Source organism: Cebidichthys violaceus, unplaced genomic scaffold (assembly GCF_023349555.1).
Source record: "Cebidichthys violaceus isolate CVI_PGR_0920_01 unplaced genomic scaffold, fCebVio1.0.p SCAF_6, whole genome shotgun sequence".
NCBI lineage: Eukaryota > Metazoa > Chordata > Actinopteri > Perciformes > Stichaeidae > Cebidichthys > Cebidichthys violaceus.
Genome location: NW_027176816.1, coordinates 9,882,647 through 9,905,880, shown reverse-complemented (window position 1 = coordinate 9,905,880; position 23,234 = coordinate 9,882,647). Strand labels below are relative to the sequence as shown.

The window sequence follows — 23,234 nt, the reverse complement described above, 5'->3', positions numbered from 1 at the left end:
TTTTAGTTTACAGCAATCTTTATACACAAAATATTTTTTGTTGACATCACCTTTTAACCTTAAAATTTATAACAAAGCATTCAAAAGGATTATCTTTAGACGAAGATGCATCACATCTAATTACAACTATGTTGCACTAGAACTTTTGTGGACACATGAAAGTTAAAACATTTTTTAAATTGTTATTTTCTGTGCGATCACTCCATTACATTCAGTGAGGCTGTGTACCATTCCGCCCTGTAGAGAGCAGCACCTTCTAGTCACAAGACGAGAAGGAAGCACGTTAACTTCCGGCTTCCTCCTTCTCTTGAAGAGCAAGCTAAAGCTCCTGCTGCAATGGAAAAGCTAATTTTGTTGTGCCTGAAATGTATCTTGTTATGCAGCACTGTCGAGGCTGTGTTTGAGGACCAAGTAGGGAAATTTGACTGGTAAGAGGAATCTATAGAACGATCACATATGTGTGTTGTTTAGGGCCATATTTTAATGGGGAAATGCTAATGCTAACACCTGTCACAGCCACTAGCTGCGACCCGGTGTGTTTGGGCTGGACTGTGAAAGAACCGATTTTTACAAAAGATATTTAAAACATAACCTTTACTAGCTTACTGCAGGTGCTGTTGGCTTGTTAACAATTTTTAATTTGTCTCACTGTGTTATAGTAAATGTTATTGAAATTGATTTCTAAACATTTGAAAACCAAAATTTTCGTTTTTCTTTTTAAATAAATTAGCTTTTTGAATAACTCTGGGTTTGATCCCTGTAGGGATTGCTGTACTTTTCAGCATTATTATAATCATCTATAATTATATTCTAGGTTATTTGCTTTTTGACAGGTTGTTTTCTCTTTTGTGATTTACAGGAGGCAGCAATATGTTGGCAAGGTTCGCTTTGCCCATTTCGACACACATGTGCAGTCATCCAAAAAGGTGCTTTTGGCAACAGAGAACAATGTTTTTGCTTCACTCAATACCAGGACTGGAGAACTCCGTGAGTATTTTCTAGTAGGTTCCAAGTACAGACAGACAACCCGTCTCTCAGTTGACATACTTTGTGTTCTTATGTTGGTATTTATTCACCGTCTGTTACAGTCTGGCGACATGTGGATATGACTGGGCCAGAGGGAAACATCGACGCTCTTCTGCAACATGGACAAGGTGATTTGGGTTTTAGTTCCCTTATTGTCTTATATTATAATTGTTATATGTATTAAAAGTGTTGCTGGAGTTTTCACCTTTTCAGTTCCCCTATTGAAAGCAGATGTCTCATAAAACTGTCTGTGTCTCCTAGATGCGGTGTTGGTGGTTGGTGATGGCCGCCAGCTGCGCTCCTGGGACATAAATGTTGGTGGTTTGAACTGGGAGATTGTGCTGGACTCTGGCAGGTGATTACCTCCTTGATTGGCTGTTGTTAAGAATTGTCTGTGTTTTGAACAGATGTTAACCATTTTTGTTACACTTTTTAGTTTCCAGTCCGCATGTTTAGTTGGACAGCAAGACATCGTGAAACACGTGGCTGTTTTAAAGAAAACTGTCATCTCTCTCCATTACCTTTCTAATGGTCATCAAAAATGGGTCGAGAATCTACCAGAAAGGCAAGTGGATGTGTTTTTTAATGTTATTAAGTCCTAATCGTTTATGTTTACCAACAGGATTGTCATTATTAACGCTGTATAACGGTTTGTCTTTTCATCTCAACAGTGAAACAGTGGATTACCAGGCTGTTTATTCCGGTGGAAATGGTGAAGTGTATGCACTGGGAATTGTTCCTCATTCCCACATTGCAGTTGTTGCTTACAGTTTGGAGGATGGAGAGATAATCAAGCAGGTAATCCTGATTCATTGTAGCACTATATAAATGCTGTAGACTAAATTGAAAATATTTTTTATATAATACTCAGGGGAAAAAATACAATGCAAATGGTTTTGAAAACATCAAGTAAAGTTGTAGTATTGCACTATATTTATTAAATTCCCCAATTTTTTGCTTATGTTGTCCTCAGATCTCAGTGGAAGCTCCGTGGCTGTCCAACATACAGGCCAGCTGTGCAGTGATCGGCGAGGGGATGCTGACGTGCGTGGACTCAGCAGCTGGATCTCTGTACCTGCTTGACTTGCATAAGCAGTCACAGATGACCCAGATCCCCCTGCAGGTACCCCTCACAATGAAACCAAAAACTTTTCATTTTGTAAAATGACCATGTTTGTTCCTCCATGTTTGTTCATTCACACACATGCATTGTGTGTGAATGCATTTCACCATTTTTTTGTATTACTTTTTTTTTTAAAGTACGCTACCATTTCTCTTCTTTTAGTCTCTGGGACTTGAAGTCACTCCCGGCTTCCAACCAATGCTGGTGTCCACTCAGCCCAACCCAGCTCGCCCGCCGCTGTCAGAATTCTTTCTTCAGCTCGGGCCAGAACAACACCTGCTTCTCCAGCTTAGCAATGGTCAGATAGTTACACTGAGAGACTTCAAGCCTGTAAGTAACTGTTTCACTACTTCTCTCTCATGCATGATAGTCTATGTTCTGATATTGCAATTCTTGTACTGGAAGTCACGCTGGATAAACGCTTTAGTTCCATGTCTAAAATGTACATGTGACTTTGTTGCTCGAATATATCATAATTATTGGGTAACTTTATCTTTATTATTTAAAAAGGGGTCAATCTCAGTGTGTCATACTGAGATATTGCAATTGTTATTTTAAGAAGCAGTAAAAAAAATAGTTAACTCATTTGTCTTGATTCTTAGGCCATGCTGGTTTCATTTGCTACCCCTGGAGAGAAGACTGTTGCTGCTGTAATGTCGCCCAAGAATAAAACCGTGAGTTAATGTGAAATCATAAACTCTTTTTTTTTTTAGTTATGTGGTTTGTCATTGTGCTCTCTTTGTGAACTACAGTGTATTTATCAAAAGGTTTTTCTACAGACTTGGTTGTCTCTTTGTGTGCTCCATAAAATGTGTTACCCTCAAGATTAGAAGCATTTCTTATGATTCATATGATAACCTGTTTTATGCCCTATAGGCTTGCAGTCTTAACCTCTTTAGTGCAGAATCTGGACGCAGACTTCTCGACACAACACTGATTTTTACTTTGGATCCAAATGGTGGGAAACCAGAGAAGGTGAGCTTAAATTTCTCTCCAATGATTCTCCAGCATGTTTGATATCTGGCTGGTCAAGTCACCAAGGCTTCATCGATTTACTTTACCCTCAGTTTAATATAGTTAAACATGCAGTGTTTTCTTTTAACATTATGACACCGTTTTTATTCTGTCTTCTAGCTGCATGTACAAGCATTCCTCAAGAAAGACGACTCTGTTGGCTACAGGGTCATGGTGCAGACAGAGGACCACACACTCACGTTCATACAACAGCCAGGTATGGATGGAAAAAAACTGGAAGCTTAGTTAGTATTGGAAAGACTGCTTTGTTGATCTGTATCTTAGTTATTTGCGTGCAATACTTTCTGCCATGGTGTGTTTTTTTAATCCTACCACTGAGGGGCACCAAAGTCTGAACATTTTAATTAAAAATAAGAACCTTTTTTTTCAGGATTTAGTTTTTGGCCAGATCCCGCAAAAACACACTTCTTGACCTTTTGCTTTTTATTATGCATGAAAATGGAGGATATGCTATTTCAATACAGATGTCTGCCGATGGTGGGTTGTTGGGAATCACATGGTATTTATAGCCAACAATATCTTGAAAAAGCAAAAAGTCGGTCACTGATTGTGTTTACTGTTGAGATTCAGCACTTCTTTCTAAAGTGCAGAGACTTGTAATCCATACTTTGAGCTCATGATAACATTTCGGTAAATTCCACTTTTTAATCATCATTATTACTGCGAACATCAGACCACTGTGTGGAGCACAAACGGGATCTCGGTTTTCATAATGTACACACAATCCTCATCCTTTCCACAAGCACAAGTGTTTCATGTTGTAGTCCACGGAAAGCGTCAACGCAAACTGCATACTGTCACAGGGTGTGTAAAGTGGAATGAATGATTACAGAACAATAATGAGTCTCTTTTTCCAGGGCGTGTAATGTGGACGAGAGAGGAGGCCCTCTCAGATGTGGTGACAATGGAAATGGTGGATCTGCCTCTCACAGGAACGCAGGCAGAGCTGGAGGGAGAGTTTGGCAAAAAGGCTGGTAAATGTCAAACCAGAACCCCTTCATGTGTTTCCCTCCTCATTTTCCAGCATCAAGTACTGTTGCGGTTTTATATTCAGTGTTTTATCCATTACTTTCAGTTTTCACTCCCTCTTAGTAGTTCTCTAATATCTTGCATGGTCGAGAAAGGCAGCCGTGCAACTCCTAATCTTGGATTCATTTGTCAAGCTTGCTTGGTTCTTCATTTAAAAATGTTCCACTAATACAGAACTCATGGTTAAGTCCACTTAATTGTTGCATTTACTTTAATCCTTACTTCAACTGCACCTGCATTTAATCATCAAAATTGTAGTTTAGTTCATTTTGAGGTTGCAACAGGCTTGGTGGCCTGGTAAAAACAGATGTCTTTGGGTGTGTCCACGTGATTGCTGTTTGCTTCACTTTCTTTTGTCTTTGTTTTTATTGCTTCGCTTGGATTCAGCCATTCAAGGTAACGCACTTCTCTGCTTTTCTTATATAAAACTTGATTAATGGATCTTAAGGTTCTCCTGTTATTGTCTTAAAATCCCTGTTATTGGTGTACACTAGCGCTTTGCCTTCAATAGCGATTGCACAATGTCCAAGTTGTGATTCTCAATCCACTATAAGTCCTGAAGCAGCATCTGTGTTCTCTCTGTAATTTGTGTAGACGGCCTGGTGTCCATGTTGCTGAAGAGGCTCTCCTCTCAGCTCATCCTGCTGCAGGCCTGGATCGCCCACCTCTGGAAGCTGTTCTACGACGCACGGAAGCCTCGCAGTCAAGTCAAAAACGACGTGACCATTGAGACCCTCTCCAGAGACGAGTTCAACCTGCAGAAGATGATGGTCATGGTTACTGCATCTGGGAAGGTACGAGACTAAAGCATTAACCTCTCCTGGAGGTTAATGTATGGTAGTGTTTCAGGCGAGATGAGCTGCACATTTGTGGTAAAACAAGTTTTAGTTTTTTGTCTATGGTCAGGCAGGCCTTAAGTGAAATCAAACGCTAATTAATAGACTCCATCAGGCCTCCAAGAAACTCTTAATTTTTCCCTTTTGCTTATTTTTCCTTCAGCTCTTTGGTATCGACAGCAAGACCGGCAGTATTTTATGGAGGCACTACCTGGACAACATCCCATCGAATGCAGCTTTCAAACTAATGGTGCAACGGACCACTGCCCACTTCCCTCATCCGCCACAGTGCACGCTGCTCATCAAAGACAAGGTATCTGACAACAAGAGCTCTGTGCTTGAAGATATTCAGCGCGGGAGTCAATTTTATTATCTTGTGGGTCTCACAAACATAAATTAAACAAATTACTTAGCTGTGAATTCAGAAGATCAATAGCTAATTGTTGTACCTCGCACAGAGTGAGGGACTTCAAGAGAGAGAACTTGAAGTTTCTACTGAGCACACCTGATACGCAGGCAAAAGCGGATTACTATTTTCTCCTGCAGTTACCTGAGCCTGAAAGGAAAACTTTGGCGTAACTGGTGATGTGGTGTGTATTAAGTTTTGTTCTATTTTTTTTTCATAAGGACACTGGCCTGGCCACACTCCACGTATTTAATCCCATCTTTGGAAAGAAGAGTCACGTCACCCCACCTGCTCTGCCTCAGCCGATACTTCAGTCACTCATGCTGCCTCTCATGGACCAGGATTATGCTAAAGTCTTACTCCTTGTTGATGACCAGTACAAGGTCAGTGGCAAACTCGGATGAACGTTGTGTCTTAATTAATAGAGATACAGACATGTTGCGTATCCATGTGCATCAGGGCAACACAACACTTGTAAACTTGTATGCATCTGTTGTTTTTCCACAGGTGTCTGCTTTTCCCTCCACAAAGAATGTACTTCAGCAGCTCCAGGAGATGGCCTCGTCCATATTCTTTTATCTTGTTGACTCCAACCAGGGAAGACTTTCTGGCTACAGACTACGAACGGCAAGTTTTGGACACGTTTTAGAAACGCCTAGCTGCCACCAGTCTTTACTTTTGGTTACCAGAAGTCTGTTTTATTGTTCTTGCTCTCACAGCGAGCCACCATGAAATGATACTTAACTCACAGATGACTGATTGGCAAAAATAATGAATCTGAATGTTTTTGTGCACTCAGGACTTGTCAACTGAGCTGATCTGGGAGATCGTCATGCCAACCGAGGTACAGAGGATTGTCTCAATCAAAGGGAAGAGGCCCAATGAGCATGTGCACTCCCAGGGCAGAGTAATGGGAGATCGTAGTGTCCTCTATAAGGTATGATAACTTCCCCTGAAACCTTTATTAACACTGTGGTGTGAGAGTTTGAAAATGATATCATATCTCTTATTGGTACTGGATTTAGTCACTGTTGCCTCGACTTCTCGCTGTACCACTTCATTCAGAGAGACAGAGTCTCTCCTCGTGTTCTGATGTAGGCTGAAAACTTTCCAAGTAAATGCTGTACCTCATGTCACTGTTTCCCCGATGAATCATATCCTCTTTTCACCACTGACTCTGAATAAGATTAAACCTTGTTTTCTTCTGCTAGGGTTTTTACACTAGAAACGATAGAGCGATAGAAAACTCCAAAGCTCTGTCATGGGATTCTGGAGATTGCAATGTTTATTACATCCCAACATGCAAAAGTGTGTGACGAACAATAGACTGGTGTCTTTCCCACACTTTGAGCTTTATCTGTGGTGTGGGGAAAAAACACTCCATGTTTTAGGCCCTGCTACTAGTGGTGCCAATATATCCATGTCATAATTTTATCTGACAGCCAACCTGTAACAGCAAAATAATACCTCCTTATCAAACACCGTCAACTAGCCCATTTTCATAATCTGTCATTTATTGGGTTCTGTATATTTGTGAATTAATTCTTCAAACGTTAAGCACCACTTTACATCTTAGCATTACACCTTACCATTAAGGTTGTTTATATTTAACAGGTTTTGGTGGCTGAATAGAACTGTTTACTTGTTTTCTTTCTTTAAGACAGAAGAATTAAGGTCAATGTATCCTAACTGTAGTTGGCTACATAAATGGCCATAAAACAAATCAAAGGGATTGTCTCATTAATGTATATTTCCCGTGTGTAGTCTGCTACATCCCAAATAGTATATATTTGCCATATTGCAGAATATAGTTTTTAAAGTCAGGGTTGTTATGGAAAAGAGAGATTTCTTAACCTTGATCGAGATGCTGAATTGTGTTTTCATCTAATTGCTCACAGTACCTAAACCCAAATCTACTGGCTGTGGTGACTGAGAGCACAGACTTGCATCAGGAGCGAAGCTTTGTCGAGATCCTCCTGATTGATGGCGTGACTGGTCGCATCATCCATGACGCTGTTCAGAGAAAGACCAGAGGACCAGTGCATGTTGTGCACTCTGAAAATTGGGTGGTGGTGAGTAATATTTACTGTTACATTACATTACAGTCATTTAGCAGACGCTTTTATCCAAAGCGACTTACAATAAGTGCATTCAACATTGGTAATCAAAAGAACTACCAGTCCCCAGAAGTCATAAGTACATTTCCTTTTCCAAACAAGCATCTAAGAGCATGAAGCAGAGCATAACTCAGAGCCAAAGTACAGGGCAGAAACAAGAAAAACAGTTAGTGCTATAAGTAATACGAATACAATAAGTGCTACAAGCTAGTATGAATACAATAAGTGCTAAGTGGAAGGCTCAGGGTAGCACGTCCTGCTGAAGAGGTGGGTTTTCAGCCTGCACCGAAAGATGGACAGCGACTCTGCTGTCCTGACGTCAGTGGGAAGTTCATTCCACCATTGTGGGGCAAGGACAGAAAACAGCCGTGACCGGGTCGATCGGCCGCAGGGACCTCTGAGGCAGCAGAGCGAAGTGGTCAGGCGGGGGTGTAAGGCTTGACCATGGCCTGGAGATAGGAAGGAGCTGTTCCTTTCACTACCCTGTAGGCTAGCACCAGAGTCTTAAACTGGATGCGAGCTCTTACAGGTAGCCAGTGTAGAGAACGGAGAAAGGAAGTTGTGTGGGAGAACTTGGGGCGATTGAACACCAGGCGAGCTGCGGCTTTCTGGACAAGCTCCAGAGGTCTGATGGCCGTCGCCGGGGCTCTGGCGAGTAGAGAGTTGCAGTAGTCCAGGCGGGAGATGACAAGAGCCTGGATGAGAACCTGCGCTGTCTCGTCAGTGAGGAAGGGACGAATCCTCCTGATGTTGTAGAGCAGGAATCTGCAGGAGCGTGTAATGGATGAAATGTTTGCTGAGAATGACAGTTGGTCATCCAGGGTCACACCCAGGTTCCTTGCAGTCCGAGTCGGCGTCACCACGGTATCATCAATGGTGATGGACAGGTCCCGGTGCGGGCAACCCTTCCCCGGGAGGAACAGTAGCTTGATTTTGTCTCGGTTGAGCTTGAGGTGGTGTGTCGTCATCCACTTGGAGATGTCAGCCAAACACGCAGCGATGCGCGTCTCCACTTGGGTGTCACCGGGGGGAAATGACAAGACCAGCTGGGTGTCATCGGCATAACAATGGTAGGAGAAGTCATGCGAGCGAATAACAGAACCCAGAGATGTTGGGTAGAGCGAGAAGAGAAGGGGGCCCAGGACTGAACCTTGCGGAACCCTTGTAGTCAGCATGCGTGGTTCCGACACGGCCCCTCTCCAGGTCACCTGGTACGATCGACCCGTCAGGTAGGATGCAAACAGGGAGAGTGCAGAGCCTGAGACGCCCATCCCCTCGAGGGTGGAGAGGAGGATCTGATGATGTTCACAGTGTCAAACACCGCAGACAGATCCAGGAGAATCAGGAGGAGAGAGAATTAGCTCTTGCGGCGTGAAGCGACTCTGTCACCGCAAGGAGGGCCGTCTCTGTCGAGTGACCCACTTTGAACCCGGACTGGTGGGGGTCCAAAAGGCTGTTCTGGTGGAGATAGGAAGACAGTTGGTTAAAGACAGCACGTTCAAGTGTTTTGGATAGAAAGGGTAGAAGAGAAACCGGTCTGAAGTTCTTGACATCAGAGGGGTCAAGTAATGGTTTCTTCAGAAGGGGGGTGTCTCTGGCAGTCTTGAAGGCCGTGGGAAAGCATCCTGAAACAAGAGATGTGTTGATGAGGTGGGTGAGGAAAGGAAGGAGTTCAGTCGCAATAGACTGAAGAAGAGGGGAAGGGATTGGGTCAAGGGAGCACGTGGTGGGGCGGTTAGATGTAACAAGGTTGAGGACCTCGTTAGGGGAGAGAGGAGCCAGATAGGGTAAGATGGGGCATGGAGATGGGAGGGAGAGCTGTGGGGGCAGAGCTGGACAGGGTGGAGAGGGAGAAGGTGGACAGGGACACTGAGAGAGGGTGGACAGGGAGAGGGGGGCTGAGAGAAGGAGGATCTGATATCGTTTACCTTCTTGTCAAAGAAGTTGGCAAAATCATCAGGGAGAAGGGAGGAAGTAGGAGGAGGGGGTGGGGGTTGGAGGAATGAAGTGAAAGTTTCAAAGAGTTTTTTAGGATTGGAAGCAGAGGTTAGGATTTTAGAGCGGAAGAATGCAGCTTTAGCTGTAGATAGAGAGGAGGAAAAAGTGGAAAGAAGAGCTTGGAAGTTAAGAAGGTCCTCCGGGAGTTTGCCTTACGCTCAGCCTCTCTTAGGCGCCGTCTATCAGTACGCACTGAGTCCGAGAGGCACGAGGCAGGTGGAGTTGGGCGTGCAGGCCTGGAGGTGAAGGGTCAGAGTTTGTCCAAAGAAGAAGTAAGGGTGGAGAGGAGAAAATCAGTAGCAGTGTCAGGGGATAGGAGAGAGAAGGATTCAGGGTCAGGGAGAGCAGAGGTAACAGAAGAGGAAAGATCAGCAGGGGAGAGGGAGCAGAGATAACTCCGGGTAGAAACCATGTGGGTAGGTGGAGGAAGTGATGGGGGAGAGGCTAGGGAGAGGGAGTAGGACATGAAATAGTGGTCAGAGAGCTGGAGGGGAGTGACAGAGAGGTTAGCAGTAGAACAGTGCCTAGTGAAGATAAGATCCAGCTGGTTGCCGTGTTGTTGGTAGGAGGAGAAGAGGAGTGGTAAAGGTCAAAGGAGGAGAGGAAGGAAAGAAGAGGTTCAAACTTATCGGTCTGGATGTTGAAGTCACCAAGCAGGATGAGCGCCGAGCCATCGTCATGGAAGTGCGAGACTAATGTGTCGAGCTCCTCCAGGAACTCACCAAGAGGCCCTGGTGGGCGATACACAACAGCAATGGTGAGCTTGACTGGATAAGTGACAGTAACAGCATGAAATTCGAAAGAGGACGGGGAGAACTGTGGAACAGAGACAAGAGAGTATTTCCATTTTGGGGAAATTAGCAGGCCAGTACCACCACCCCGCCTCGCAGCTCTGGGAGTGTGAGAGAAAGAGTACACATCTGACAGGGCTGCGGGTGTGGTGGTGTTTTCTGGTGTGATCCAGGTCTCAGTTAGAGCAAGAAAGTTAAGGGAGAGCAAAGAAGCGTTACCTGAGATAAACTCAGCTTTCGGCATTGCCGACTGGCAGTTCCAGAGCCCCTCTGCCACCACTTGCTCGCCCCGAGCTGAGAGAGTAGGATAGATGAGGTTAGTGGGGTCACGGCTCTGGCTCACGGCGTGTTAAAGTCACGCTTACGGTTAAAAATGAAAAGTATTTTGTTTTGCTTTGTTGTCCTTTGCTTGGTTACAGTAAGAATATGGTGTTTGCTCTCTGCAGCTGTATAAAAATGACTAAGCACCCACACTGTAATTGAACACATCGGTAGGCAAATGTTGAAGGGAAACAGTGATCCTAATGTGTCCCCTGCCTCTGTTTGATGCCGCAGTACGAGTACTGGAGCACCAAGTCTCGCAGGAATGAGTTCTCCGTAATTGAACTGTATGAAGGGATGGAGCTCTACAACAGCACCGTGTTCAGCTCTCTGGATCGGCCACATGCTCCTCAGGTGCTTCAACAGTCTTACATTTTCCCCTCCTCAATTTCTGCCATGGAGGCCACACTGACCGAAAAGGGCATCACCAGCCGCCATTTGCTCGGTAAGTTTAAGCCAGCTCCACATTTTTGGGCTGCAGTGTAGTACTGCAATGGAGTAAATCACCTTCTTTACAACATTGTTTGCCTCGTTACTTTTAATAAAAAAAATTACTCTTTTGGTTTTCTTCATCACAGTTGGCTTGCCATCTGGAGGGATTTTGTCATTACCCAAGATGTTCCTTGACCCTCGGAGGCCAGAAATTGTATCGGAGCAAAGCCGGTGCGTCTTCCAGTCGAGTTTGATTTGAAACATTTCATTGACTTTTTATTTTTTCTCTGTCTAACGCATTCACTTGATCTCCAGGGAAGAGAACCTGATACCGTACGCACCGGAGCTGCTGATCCGTACAGAGTGGTTCATCAACTACAATCAGACTGTATCAAGAGTGCGAGGAATTTACACTGCCCCGTCTGGACTGGAGTCAACCTGCCTGGTGAGTCCTCCATTAACATAGTGACAAAAATATAACAATTGCTTGTTTTTAGAAAATGTTTTGACAAAAAGATGTAGTTTTTTTGTTTTCATTTGTGGTGTTCATCTTCTAATATCTTTATTAACTTATCCTGGTCTCTAGTGCCAGTATTTCTTAATATGTGCTTGCCATTTAGAGTCATACAATTAACAACCACTGGCATGTAGGCTAACTTTATGATAGTTTAGGATGAATATTTTATTTTATGTATTTATTATTTTAGGACACAATCACATGACATTAGCACAATGTATTTTGTCTTTTCTACCAGTAGCTTGTATATTTGTATCTGTATATTGTAATCACATGTAATGTTTCTGTTTTTGTTACCTGCCTTGGGACTACAGATGTAAATTAGCATCGTCATGTTTACTCCGTCATGTTTACATCTTGTATTTTCATACTGATGTTCATTAATGTGCTCTGTCCCTATCAATTAAATAAATAATAGATGCACCCAGAGCAGGGATTTTTTTTTTTCTGACATAATACTGAGTAATGGCCTAAAAAAAGATTCAGTCAAGACATTGTTTTCATCCCCCTTCAAGTAAATGAAATGTACAGTCAATATGACAATGTTGTTTTTTTTCCTTATAGGTGGTAGCATACGGTCTCGACATCTACCAGACTCGTGTCTATCCCTCGAAGCAGTTTGATGTACTGAAAGATGACTACGACTACATGCTGATCAGTAGCGTTCTCTTTGCACTTTTCTTTGCCACCATGATCAGCAAACGCCTGGCAGAAGTCAAACTGCTCAACCGGGCCTGGCGGTAAAGCAATTGTCAAAATTACCATCCCTTGCAGCCCAGAGGCTGCACGAAGGACCTCAGCCCGAGGAGACGGCTGAGGCAGCGCCTGGAGAAGAACACAGGCCAAATTCAATGAGGCCCTTAAGGAACTGCAGAGGTGAGGGGACGGTGGGGTGGGGGTGAGAGGAGGGATTAGTAGAGGTTTTTATGTGTTTATTTTTTAACTTATTTTGCAAGCACATGGAATAATTTCATGGTAGAATAACTGTTTTTTTGTGCCTTGTAATTTTGATTAAATGTTTAACGCATAACTAATTACAAGTGAATGAAACAGGATTTAATAAATTGTGGAGTTTGGAAATTCCCACACATGTGAAAGTTAGATACTAAAACAATGTTGTTTTTTTTCCAAGATTACGTTTGTGACATTTCTGCTTCATTAGACTTCTCTAATGGAGAGTGATAGTATATGTGGAGGTCAGCGGAAAAAGAGACGGTAGACATGCAACATGTGGGAGCTTGATTTGATACCTAAATCCTGTGGAATCCCTGTGATGTGGTTTGATGGTAAATGAACTGTGAACTGTGAGCAGATAATGCAGAATGGACAATAAATGGTTTGTACTTTCCTGATGACTCTCCCACCAAAGGCACAGTCACACTGTTTTCACCATCACATGCTTGAAAATGTCCATCAGTGATCCCCTGTCGGCCTGTGTTGATGCTCCATTAAAATTTGTCACAGAACTCCAGTTTAAGTGTTTTTTTTCTGTTTTCCCAATTTGTGTGCAAAAATGTATTATTGGTACATATCATTGTTCTGATGTGGAAAAAAATACATTGAGCCTTAGTTCATAGAATGAATAAGTTATTTTATTTCTATAAATAGATTAAAAAAACAATTTTACAATGATTTTCTTTTGACATTAACAACATTATGAACTTATAAACAGCTTTTGCTTGGGCCAAATCTGACACAGAATCTTCATGAGAACTTCCAACCTGTTGATGTAACAAAGGTTGTAGACAGAGGTCTGCATCCCTACAGTGTAAACGTAACATGACTTCCATGCACACATGTGCACACACATACGGAATCATTAAAGGCCCAATATGTACTTTTTTAAACATACGTTGTTTGAGATAAAAGCACATACATAATAAAAACAATTCTTCATAAAGATCAAAAGTTTGTCAACTGACCATAAGTGAAAATGGAAGCATCTGTTACCGTGTATACAAACACTACTAATGAAAAAGTAAAGAGTTGTTTACTTGTGTACTTCATATGTATTAAAAAGACCTGTCAATCATTTTGAGGATGACCGCAGGTTTCAGTCGTGTGTTCTGGTGGTGAGGCCACTCTTTTTATTCCTTTAAATAGATTCAACTTTGTGCAAATGAGCATAGAATATGATGCAAGAGTCGATGCTTGTATCGTATTTTGCAGGTAAGATGTGGCTTGTTCAAAAAGCCGGCAAAAGTCATAAGCACTGAAGTAGAAACAAAATTAAAAGGTTTATCAGGTGTTTGTTTCACTGTAGTTCAAAGCATGTTTTGGTTGTGTTGTGTTGCACTAATATCGGCCACATTGTTAAATTTAACATAAATCTTAAAGTGAGAATGATTCAGAAAAACATTAAATATATCAATAAATCATACTTAAGATTTCAAGCAGCATTGTCATTAAAAAAAAACGCACATGTGATGATCAGTTTGGTACAAGCCCAGCTTGTACGTACAGTAATTATTTGTTCTCTTGTAAGAAATATAGTATTAGTGATATGAGCATATGGCTGTCAGACTTAAAAGTGAATGAGTGATAAGACATGTTCACTGTGAGGAAACTGCAGAATCTGAGCAAACCAAAATTGAAAACAGATCTGTAATCTGTTAGTGAAAATACTGGAATGTTTTAATTATTTTCATGTTGCTAAAATACTGACTGGTAAGATGTTAAAAAAAACAGATTAAAAACCCTCACAGTGTTGTGTGACATAAGTGATCTGGAAAAACATCAAGTCATTGAAAATAACACCAGTATGACATTAGACGTGTGAATGTAGCATATAAATGTTTTCACACACTCGGCACAATTGTGTACCACATGGTTATTAATGATGTCAGTCACAGTTTTGTACTCATCAAGCTTCAGACGGACATAAGTGATGGTTTCTATCTGTTCTGCCAGACGCTGCTGTTCCCCATCCTGGCTGGTTCACTCAGGAGTCTCTCTCGTCTGTCTGAGTACGTCGGTCGGCCAGGCGGCAGAAGGATGTAGTGTGTAGCGCTGGCCTTCCTTCCGTCCTTCACAATGGGAACAATGCAGGGGGAAAACTGAGCTGCGGGTGGTACCCTTTCGTTCTGCTGTCTCTGCAATGCCTTACTCACATAATTTGGGTTAGCAGCAAAACTCTGTGTGGCAGGCATCACTCCGTTGATGTAAATTGGAAGGCTCTTGGGGCTCGGGGTACGTGGTGGGCAGGGTGGGACTAAGGGGACCCTTGGAGGTATTTTGGGAGGCTTGTCTTCCTCGCTGGTGCTCACAGTCTTTGAGAGAGGCTTTGGCGGGATGGGGATACGAGGAGGGATTAGTGGCCTGTCAGTGGGGCAGGTTGAGGTGCTGCGGTGGAGAGGCTGGGAAGCAGGGCCTGGACAGGGAAACTGGAGTCTGTGTTGGTCTGGCTGTTTGCTAGGCAAAGCATCCCCGACTGCTGACACCACATGCTGGTGGTCTTCTCTCTGGGCAGCTAGTGCCCAAAACCCGCTTTCTCTGCCGGTTGGTCTGTCCTCTCGGCTTGGCCACGAGAAAGCCATGGAGCCGGTCCCAGCACCACCAGCCCGCCACGAGCTCTCCTGGTAGGCATAATTCACCTGGCCGAAGCCTCTGTTTGTGCCCCTGCACATGGCCTTGGGACAGCTTTTGGGCAAAAGGCGCCGTCGGTCACTGGTAAAAAACTCCACCTCACTATCGGCGGCCTCATCAGACATGACCTCCTCAGGGTCAGGCAGAGGCGGCAGAGGTTTGGCTTCTCTCTGATGGCCCCCAAACACAGTGCGTCTCTGGGAAGAAGGGACCACCTGGTCTCCCTCATGAGGCCGTAGCGTGTTATCAGACACTAGGCGGTACGTATCAGAGTAGAAAGGAGACTGGGAGATGTTGCCTGGGAAAGGGAAAAACAATCAGGTATTAAACGACCGTCTTCATGAAATCCTAAATTGAACTGCACACCGAGAAACCGTTGCTTTGCCGTTCATGGTTTTGCTATCACTGTTGTTTCCTTCACTGCACAAACAATTCTCAGAGGAGGAAACATGGAAAACTTTAACTTGAGAGTAGTGATTGGCGTAGGAGGGAGAAAATACCAGGGGGAGTGGGTCAGTCTACTTAGAAAAAAACCCTCCTGTTTTGCTGAAGGTATCTTTCAGGAAACGGGAGTAAAAACATGTTGAATACAACCGCTTAACCTATCACCCTCTTCGTCAAACATCAGCCACAACACCCTGATTAACGCAGCTTCGTCATTATCTGCAGCGCAGGCCATAATCTTAACGGCGCTTCCCATAACTTTCTCGGTGGAAACATCCGACGTGCCCCAGACTGCAGGAACAGCTGGTGACCAAGGAGCAATCGCTTCCCCTCCTCCTTCACTCCGATCTCCGCTACCTCTGCTACACAGCTCAGTCCAGTGATGACAAACTCACCATAACCCTGTCAACACGCTGTTTTATTAGTTAAACAGGGTTTATAGCACTAAAGATTTCCAAAAATATATGGTCCAAAAATATTTCTGACCTTTTGTTTTTGACAAGGTCAAGAATGTCATTTGCTGTAAAATGTTATCAGTGTTTTGTTTTTTTATTAATTTTCACAGGTAACTGATAATCATGTGTACTGTGTGTGTTTGAACACATCTTTCTATCTCAAGGTTTAACACTTAATTCTAATGTAGATCACACAAATCTAAAACAGGTTATAGTAACAATTCATTTTCAAAAAGCATTGCCCCAATTATAAATAATTACAGATGAATATTATTATTACAATATTCCTTTGGGAATTTTAAATGAGATTCTTTCAAATTCACACAACATTTAAACCATCACCTGTGTCACATCCAGCCACGTTAACTGAACTGGTTGCTAGTTGTCAATCTGTAGTTTTCTTTGTAGTATATTTATAATAATTTACAAGTAAAAACAATAACACGTAAAAGACTCACAGTTAAGTCCCTTGTCTAATTGCTGTTGTTGAAGCTCCGTCAGGTTTTGTTCCATGTCAGCACTCAGGCCAAAACACTCTCTGCAACACAAGAGAAGTTGAGAAATCCGTACAGAGCTGTGCATGTGTGTAAATCATTCCTACACATAACCTGTCATGAGTAAGTCATTATGTATGTGAAATAACAAGCATGACATATGCCTAAACAGAACATATGTTCTGCTCTCCTCCATGTTTTTACATTATGTAACAGAATTGCAGGTTACATTCGCTCAACCATTTTCTTCTGTATGTAAAACTTCTTTTGCAAATCTGTATATAACAATAACCCAAACCGTAGAGCACATTGTGTGTAATACAGATTGCAATGGTAGATTTGGGGTTTGGGTTTTTTTTAAATAAAATTGCCATTAACAAAGAATATGATGGATTCCGATCACAGACACATGAGGATTTACTCTGGGGCTAAGTTAATGTAATAGTGTATGTTTATTGTTCCATGTATAACATCTTAAATATTTGTTTTTGGATGCTGACATGAAGCACTGAATACATTTATATTAGTTATTTTTCTTTCTGTTACATATAAAACATGATAAAATAACACAAAAAATGATTTTCGGTTGTTTTGTGCCATGTATTTAACATGAATAGTGTCAGAATTATACTCTTGATATTGTTTGATGAAAGTTAAAGACGTGTTTGTATTGTCACACTACGTAATAATAACTGATCCTTGTTTACATTTTGTTTCTATCACTACTAGAGCGGTGTTTGCGTACATGTTCAGGTCATGTTCTGACCAGTCGTTATTCTGACTTCCAGCCATTTTGTGGAGGAAATTGTGTTCTCAAAAAGCATGAAGGCCTGTTTGGTATCTGAACACAAGTCAGCTCCATCGAACCCATCACAGCTTCATTCTAGCCATCAGAAAGCTGTTGGAGAAAAACAGAAAACTGAGTATTAGGGGATTCATCTGGCTATTTTTCCATTAATAACCAGGAAACTTGTACATTCACATCTAGTTGTAGCAGGTGTGTCAGGTCAGAATTAGGCTTTAAACACAAAAAAGCATGAACAAATCTTCAACATTTGGCTTTTGCATTACATCACTCCTTTTATTTGTTCCGGTCACACCTTCGTCAGTGTGAACTGGCCATGAACAGGGCATATAAACAGTGCACATCTGGAGCACAACCGCATCCAGCACAACCAGCTGCATGCACTCGTCTTACCAGGCAGGTCAATGGTCAGGACAGATATTCTATAACAAATACTTATAGGCTTGAAACACAAAAACATTTATCACCTACAGATAAATCATTATATCCGTCTTGTGTCTTGTGTATTAACTACGTACAGTAAATAGAAACTTACATTCCTGAAACTCCATCGTATTAGGTGAGCCTTTAAGAAATAACAGTCACAACAGAAGCCCAGTAAATGACTTTCGTCTGCTCTGGCAGGCAGCTGCCATGTGTGTGTCTCTTTGTGGTTCCAGCTTAAAGCCATTTGTCTGATGAGCAGGCTGTTGCACAACCTCTGGGTCAGATGTGGGAGGGCAGCAGTACTCGTCGGCCTCCTTCCTCTCTGTGACCATGAAACTCTGCAGTATCCGCCCTTACAACAGGGGCTAATTGTGCAGCATTCCTGTGATACTCCATGACAAACTCCACTACTGAGACACACATATGATATTAGGTATTGCCTTAGTCTGCTGACTAATGAAAAAAAGTTTTGTTTAATTTTGTATTAAATTAAAAAAGCTAAAAGCAAGACATGTCACAGACACCAACTGATATACCCTTACGTGGAGATGAACACATGTATTCTGGGTCAAGTTATGGTCATCCTCAGAGATTAATATGGAACTTGAGGGCCGATAATGATGATATCAATAATTATCTGTTTGCTGTGACGGATATGCTAGTCATCCTGCTTTTATGTGACAGGAGACACATAAGCCTTGCTTCCTTGGCTTTACTCACAAGGTGGAGGGTCAAAGATGTTGTTAAAGAGACCGTTTGACAACTGAAGTGGTTTGAAACTGAGTGATGCCCTTGTGTCAGCAATCGTCTACCCTGTTGCACAGTCAACAAGCAAAGTATTCATTCCCTCACAGCTTCCAGCAGGGATGCAGCTCAAAACATGTGGCCCTTCGTCAATTGTCACATAGAGTTTATATAAATGAAATTTGACTACTGCATTTAACCCATAAAAACAATAACAGAAAACAAAACCATGCAGCAATTCTCCAGCAAACCACTAATTAGTAACCTCCCTCCTCCCTCCTACTCTCAATTTTACTATCACACTGCAATCTTATTCTTCAAAGTCCTGCTCTGTGTCATGTCACTGACAGGCTGACGGTTGACGTGGGAAGCAAACAATGCAGCGCATGCATAATGCAACACAAACCCCACCACAAACAAAACAGTGACCCATACGTCCATTTGAATATTTATGTCATCCCTAAAACAACCGACTGTTGCGTCATTTCCGCCAGTGATCCTCGGAGATGGAAGACGCTGAACAATTATGAATTCTACCGGCAAGTACTCGGGGTCCATGAATGGAGCCACTCTCAGCCATGAATGGGGCTTTGTGTCACTTTGGTGCGCAGTGAAGCAAGCCTGAAAATACAAGTGAACTCTCCCATGAGGTTAGGACTGAAGATACGCCATGGAGACAAGCTGACATGGCCAAGGTATGAGCCTGTGCCACAAATTGTGTGACTGGCACCGTTGAAAGGAGAAGCCAGAGGCTGAAAAACAGTTTGTTTATCTCTTGCAGGAGATATGTTGTCCTTGGCTGTTCCCACTTCACTTTTTTTTACAGGCAATAGGCCATTCACTGACTGGACCTTTACAGATAATTTAATTATGGTGCTAGTATAAAGTATGTGCTTTACATCACCTGATTTACAACTTGCCGTTAATTCCACTGGCCAAGTTACACTCAGAGCTTAGCAGGCTGGAAAGAAATCTTACCAAATGCATTTATTGTAAATGTTTCCACCATAACATTAGCAAGACACAATACAAATTTTAAAAAAGCCGTAATATGTGACTTAAATTTCTCAACACCGGTATTTGCAGCCTAGATCAAAGTTTCTTTAATCAATTAATCTAAATAGACAACTGTAGTTGGTTTATTTAAAGGACAGATATCTAAATTTGTGACTGAGGCTTTCATAAAGTTTTATAGTATTATAGTATAGTTCAATAGTTTAGTAACAACCAGACTTGTTTCAGACTGTCTACTCTACATGTATTGGTTTCTAAATGGGTCATATGTTTGAGGCCTGTGTTGTAGATGTGACCAGGACATGCCTGATGGATGCAGTTGATTTAACCATTCAAGTCCCCTGATCATGATAATTCATTACACATGGCATGATGGGATAAAAGTGGCATGTGGGGGAAAATGTACAGTTTGTAGGTTGAACAAAAAACGTAGAAAATAAAATGCAGATTTAGTTTTCTCTGTCATTTGCAAAAACATTGATCTTTTAAGTGTGTAGTTATTTTGTATTATAGTTAACAGCTGTGACATTTACATTTTAGGCCCATGACTAAAATGTTGTATCTCTAAAAAACTAAGCAGGAATTCAGTCTTTTCATTAATATTTCTATATTACTGGATATTTGCACAGCCCACCTGGGCAATATATGCCACACACCAACACGGCCAATATACACTTTAGCAACTTTATGGCATAAAGGCCTATTTATTTAAAAAAAAATGTTTATATCTTTTAATTTTTATAGTTTATATTTTTCAGCAGTTTGTTCGGATATGAATCATTTCAACACTGTTCAGATTATTAAGAGCCATATAAAGATGATTCGATGGGTGTTGTTGGCAGAAAAGACAAATATTACAGCAGAGCTGATTCTCAGTTCCTCACAGCCTGCAGGTGGGGAAGTTAGGTGATGTCATAGGAAATTTTCCAATTTATGAGTTAGTGAGTGGCAGCTGTACACTGTAATTCTGCCTCAGTAAAGATTAATATTTATAGGTTAAACTATTTAGAGCAACCCAAAATGGTATTTCCTCTAGCTAATTTATATCCAGCTTTCAAATTTGACTACCTGTCAAAACATTACATTAAAAAATGAACTGATTAAGCTGAGAGAGCCATTCATTATTATTTATAATGGGCAACAATCTGATTAGGCAACAATTAAAAACATAAATGCAATATTGTTAACAATGTTTAACAACTTTATACGACTTTATTTAAATTGTAAAGTAGTCTAACTAACTAGGCGTTGTTACTGATCACAATATATATATTCTGTAGTTCCTTTATATGATCAATATGTAGTATAGTATAGTTACAGCACATGTACAGAACAAGTATATAGAAATATACTAGATAGATAGATAGATAGATAGATAGATAGATAGATAGATAGATAGATAGATAGATATTTAACACGATTTTAATTTGTCATCACTAGAATTAAAGTTTAATAAATGTATTCATATCAAATTGGACGAAACTCCTCACACCAACGCCACCATTTCGCCCCGTGACTTCAGCGCCAACTAGCGGCTGACCGTGGATGGGCCGAGCAGTCCAGGACTCACCCATCCCCAGATGGACTTCACTTGGCGGACATCGAGGAACCGTGCAGCGGGTCAAGAGAGCAGTCTGTCCCGCTGCTCACAGACAACTAACCCAGACAGACGAGCTGAATCAGTCAACACAGTTCAACCAAAGTGTGTTCACAGAGAAACAACAAACGGTCACGGTAACTTCGGACCAGCTGGCCGCGTCTCCCAATTCTCTTCACATTTAACGTTAAGTTCCGCGCTAGGAATACGATCCAATTAGCAGGCTCTCCCGTTCACGTCAAACACTGCCTCTGGTAGCCCAGTTTAAATGTATTTAAAGCCCTGTTTTATCAAGCCACTTATCATTTTCATCGCTATTACGAAGGAGAGTCTTACCATTAAAACGTCATTAGTCCATCACGTAAAGCCGGGTCGGTTGACCTGTTGCTGTCCAGTGAGAGAAAATCAACAGGCGAGTACGAGTCAGTCCCTCAGTCCAAACTGAACCATGTGCAATATCCCTCCTCTATCAACAAGCCCGGGAGGAGGTTAAACTCGTTTAGTCAGCGTGACGCGGGTTTCCACATCTCCTTTTAAATCCTCACAGCACCCGGACAGCGTTACTGTAACTCCTCCCAAGTCCGTCTTAAAGGGAAAAAAAATCCCCCTAAAAGAAACATAAGGAAAAACTAAACATTACTAGGAAAAGTAGTATATGGCTTATAAACCAGCAGAGATGGAAAATTACTACATGCCTGTGTGCGTCTGTGTGTGTGTGTGTGTGTGTGTGTGTGTGTGTGTGTGTGTGTGTGTGTGTGTGTGTGAGACTTGTATAAGGTACTTGAATATTCACATTAACTCTACTCCATTTATTTTCAGCTGGACATATTGTATTTCATTTAATTTGTATTTAGTTTAAACAAACAACTCTAGTCACTTAGTTTACAGATTTAAATATAATTTATAAAACACATGATAGTTTGTAGGCTTTGTTCTTGTTTAAACTACAAAGCAGTACAGAAAAGGTTCTAATCAGCTATATTCTAACCAGCTGCAACATTAAAATGATGCTTGTACATTAAGACAAGAAAACAACACTTTGATATCATTTGCTGCTATATTTCTGTACTTTTACTTCCATGTAGGATTTTGACTATAGATGGAGTACAGGATCTGAATACGTCCTCCACCACTGTAAACCAGAGAAGGTGGATTTTCAGTTCAGAATACGGCTCAGATAAACTCATATTCAAACAGAAAGTCACTCCAAGTGCAGCTGTTATCGTGTGTGTCCTCACTCCCAGTGAATTTTGGAAATCAATGATAGACATGCAACTATTTCAAGTCTGTAAATCCAACAAAATTGCAATATTATTGAGGGCTTTTAATATAATTAGCAATTAATTTAATCCAGGATAATTTATGTTAATGTTCATCAGTCAGATTTCCAGTTTTATAAACAATGTTTCCCGTACAAAACGTTACACTCAAATAGCAACAATGCCCAGAGATGCCCAGAATTATAATAATCTCATGTTATCTGCCTTGTGTGTTGACTGTTTGGGAAATTGCCCTTCATAAGGCAGTAAACAATTTTTGGACTGACCTGTGTGGGAGTCAGTGAGTGTGTGGGTGGCTTTTGGCGTGCAGTACAATATACGTCTGATAGAGAAGAACACATACAAGATTGGCAGCCCAATTATGGTGGATGTGGACTTGTTTTGAAGCCTGGATGTCACATAGGAGTTCACTGTCTGTGTTTGTCTTCACCCACGCCGAGAGAATGAAGGACAATACAGGAGGCCATTTACTGGAAAATAACAGGGACGTGAGTGCAGGCCATTCTTGTTTTTTTTACCACAGAGTCCAGACCACACTGGGCCTACAGTCTTCCTCCAGACTGCTAAATTGTCTTTTTACTGTTGCTACAATCCAAATAAAGCCTCAGGCAAATTGACACATTAAATATTGTAAAGTGCTGAATAAAATAACCACCTCATAAAAGATGCCAAATGACCCTGTGACCGCCCCTCCTTCTAGCCTAGTGTTATATTTTTTCACTGTTTTAATACTCTAATAAAATCCTTATAGGGTCATAT

General features: G+C 41.7%; 2 protein-coding genes across 2 annotated transcripts; one reads left to right on the top strand and one right to left on the bottom strand.

Moving 5' to 3' along the window:
• Positions 1–303: 303 nt before the first annotated feature.
• emc1 (ER membrane protein complex subunit 1) lies at positions 304–13,102 on the top strand. Its single transcript, XM_068732706.1, has 22 exons — positions 304–428; positions 860–987; positions 1,089–1,154; positions 1,288–1,381; positions 1,463–1,591; positions 1,698–1,824; positions 2,000–2,149; positions 2,312–2,479; positions 2,752–2,823; positions 3,026–3,124; positions 3,284–3,380; positions 4,042–4,158; positions 4,808–5,007; positions 5,213–5,362; positions 5,677–5,838; positions 5,963–6,082; positions 6,255–6,392; positions 7,354–7,527; positions 10,917–11,127; positions 11,261–11,345; positions 11,430–11,559; positions 12,196–13,102. Exons 1-22 carry the CDS (start codon positions 337–339, stop codon positions 12,373–12,375), a joined length of 2,889 nt encoding a protein of 962 aa, XP_068588807.1. The 5' UTR covers positions 304–336; the 3' UTR covers positions 12,376–13,102.
• A 103-nt stretch (positions 13,103–13,205) lies between these two features.
• On the bottom strand, positions 13,206–21,689 carry LOC137889307 (ERBB receptor feedback inhibitor 1). Its single transcript, XM_068733103.1, has 4 exons — positions 21,532–21,689; positions 17,355–17,507; positions 16,574–16,653; positions 13,206–15,514 (listed from the first exon to the last, which is right to left on the bottom strand). Exons 2-4 carry the CDS (start codon positions 17,399–17,401, stop codon positions 14,526–14,528), a joined length of 1,116 nt encoding a protein of 371 aa, XP_068589204.1. The 5' UTR covers positions 17,402–17,507; positions 21,532–21,689; the 3' UTR covers positions 13,206–14,525.
• Between the last annotated feature and the right edge of the window lie 1,545 nt (positions 21,690–23,234).

What these genes read in the sequence shown, in the direction of transcription:
- LOC137889307 (XM_068733103.1), bottom strand. Translation starts at nt 17,401, where the DNA reads ATGGCTGGAAGTCAGAATAACGACTGGTCAGAACATGACCTGAACAT. An exon ending in TCAGAACATGACCTGAACAT is followed by an intron (nt 16,654 to 17,354) that starts GTACGCAAACAC and finishes CTTGTGTTGCAG; the next exon opens with AGAGTGTTTTGGCCTGAGTG. An exon ending in ATTAGACAAGGGACTTAACT is followed by an intron (nt 15,515 to 16,573) that starts GTGAGTCTTTTA and finishes TCCCTTTCCCAG; the next exon opens with GCAACATCTCCCAGTCTCCT.
- emc1 (XM_068732706.1), top strand. Translation starts at nt 337, where the DNA reads ATGGAAAAGCTAATTTTGTTGTGCCTGAAATGTATCTTGTTATGCAGC. An exon ending in TGACCCAGATCCCCCTGCAG is followed by an intron (nt 2,150 to 2,311) that starts GTACCCCTCACA and finishes CTCTTCTTTTAG; the next exon opens with TCTCTGGGACTTGAAGTCAC. An exon ending in GACTGGAGTCAACCTGCCTG is followed by an intron (nt 11,560 to 12,195) that starts GTGAGTCCTCCA and finishes TTTTCCTTATAG; the next exon opens with GTGGTAGCATACGGTCTCGA.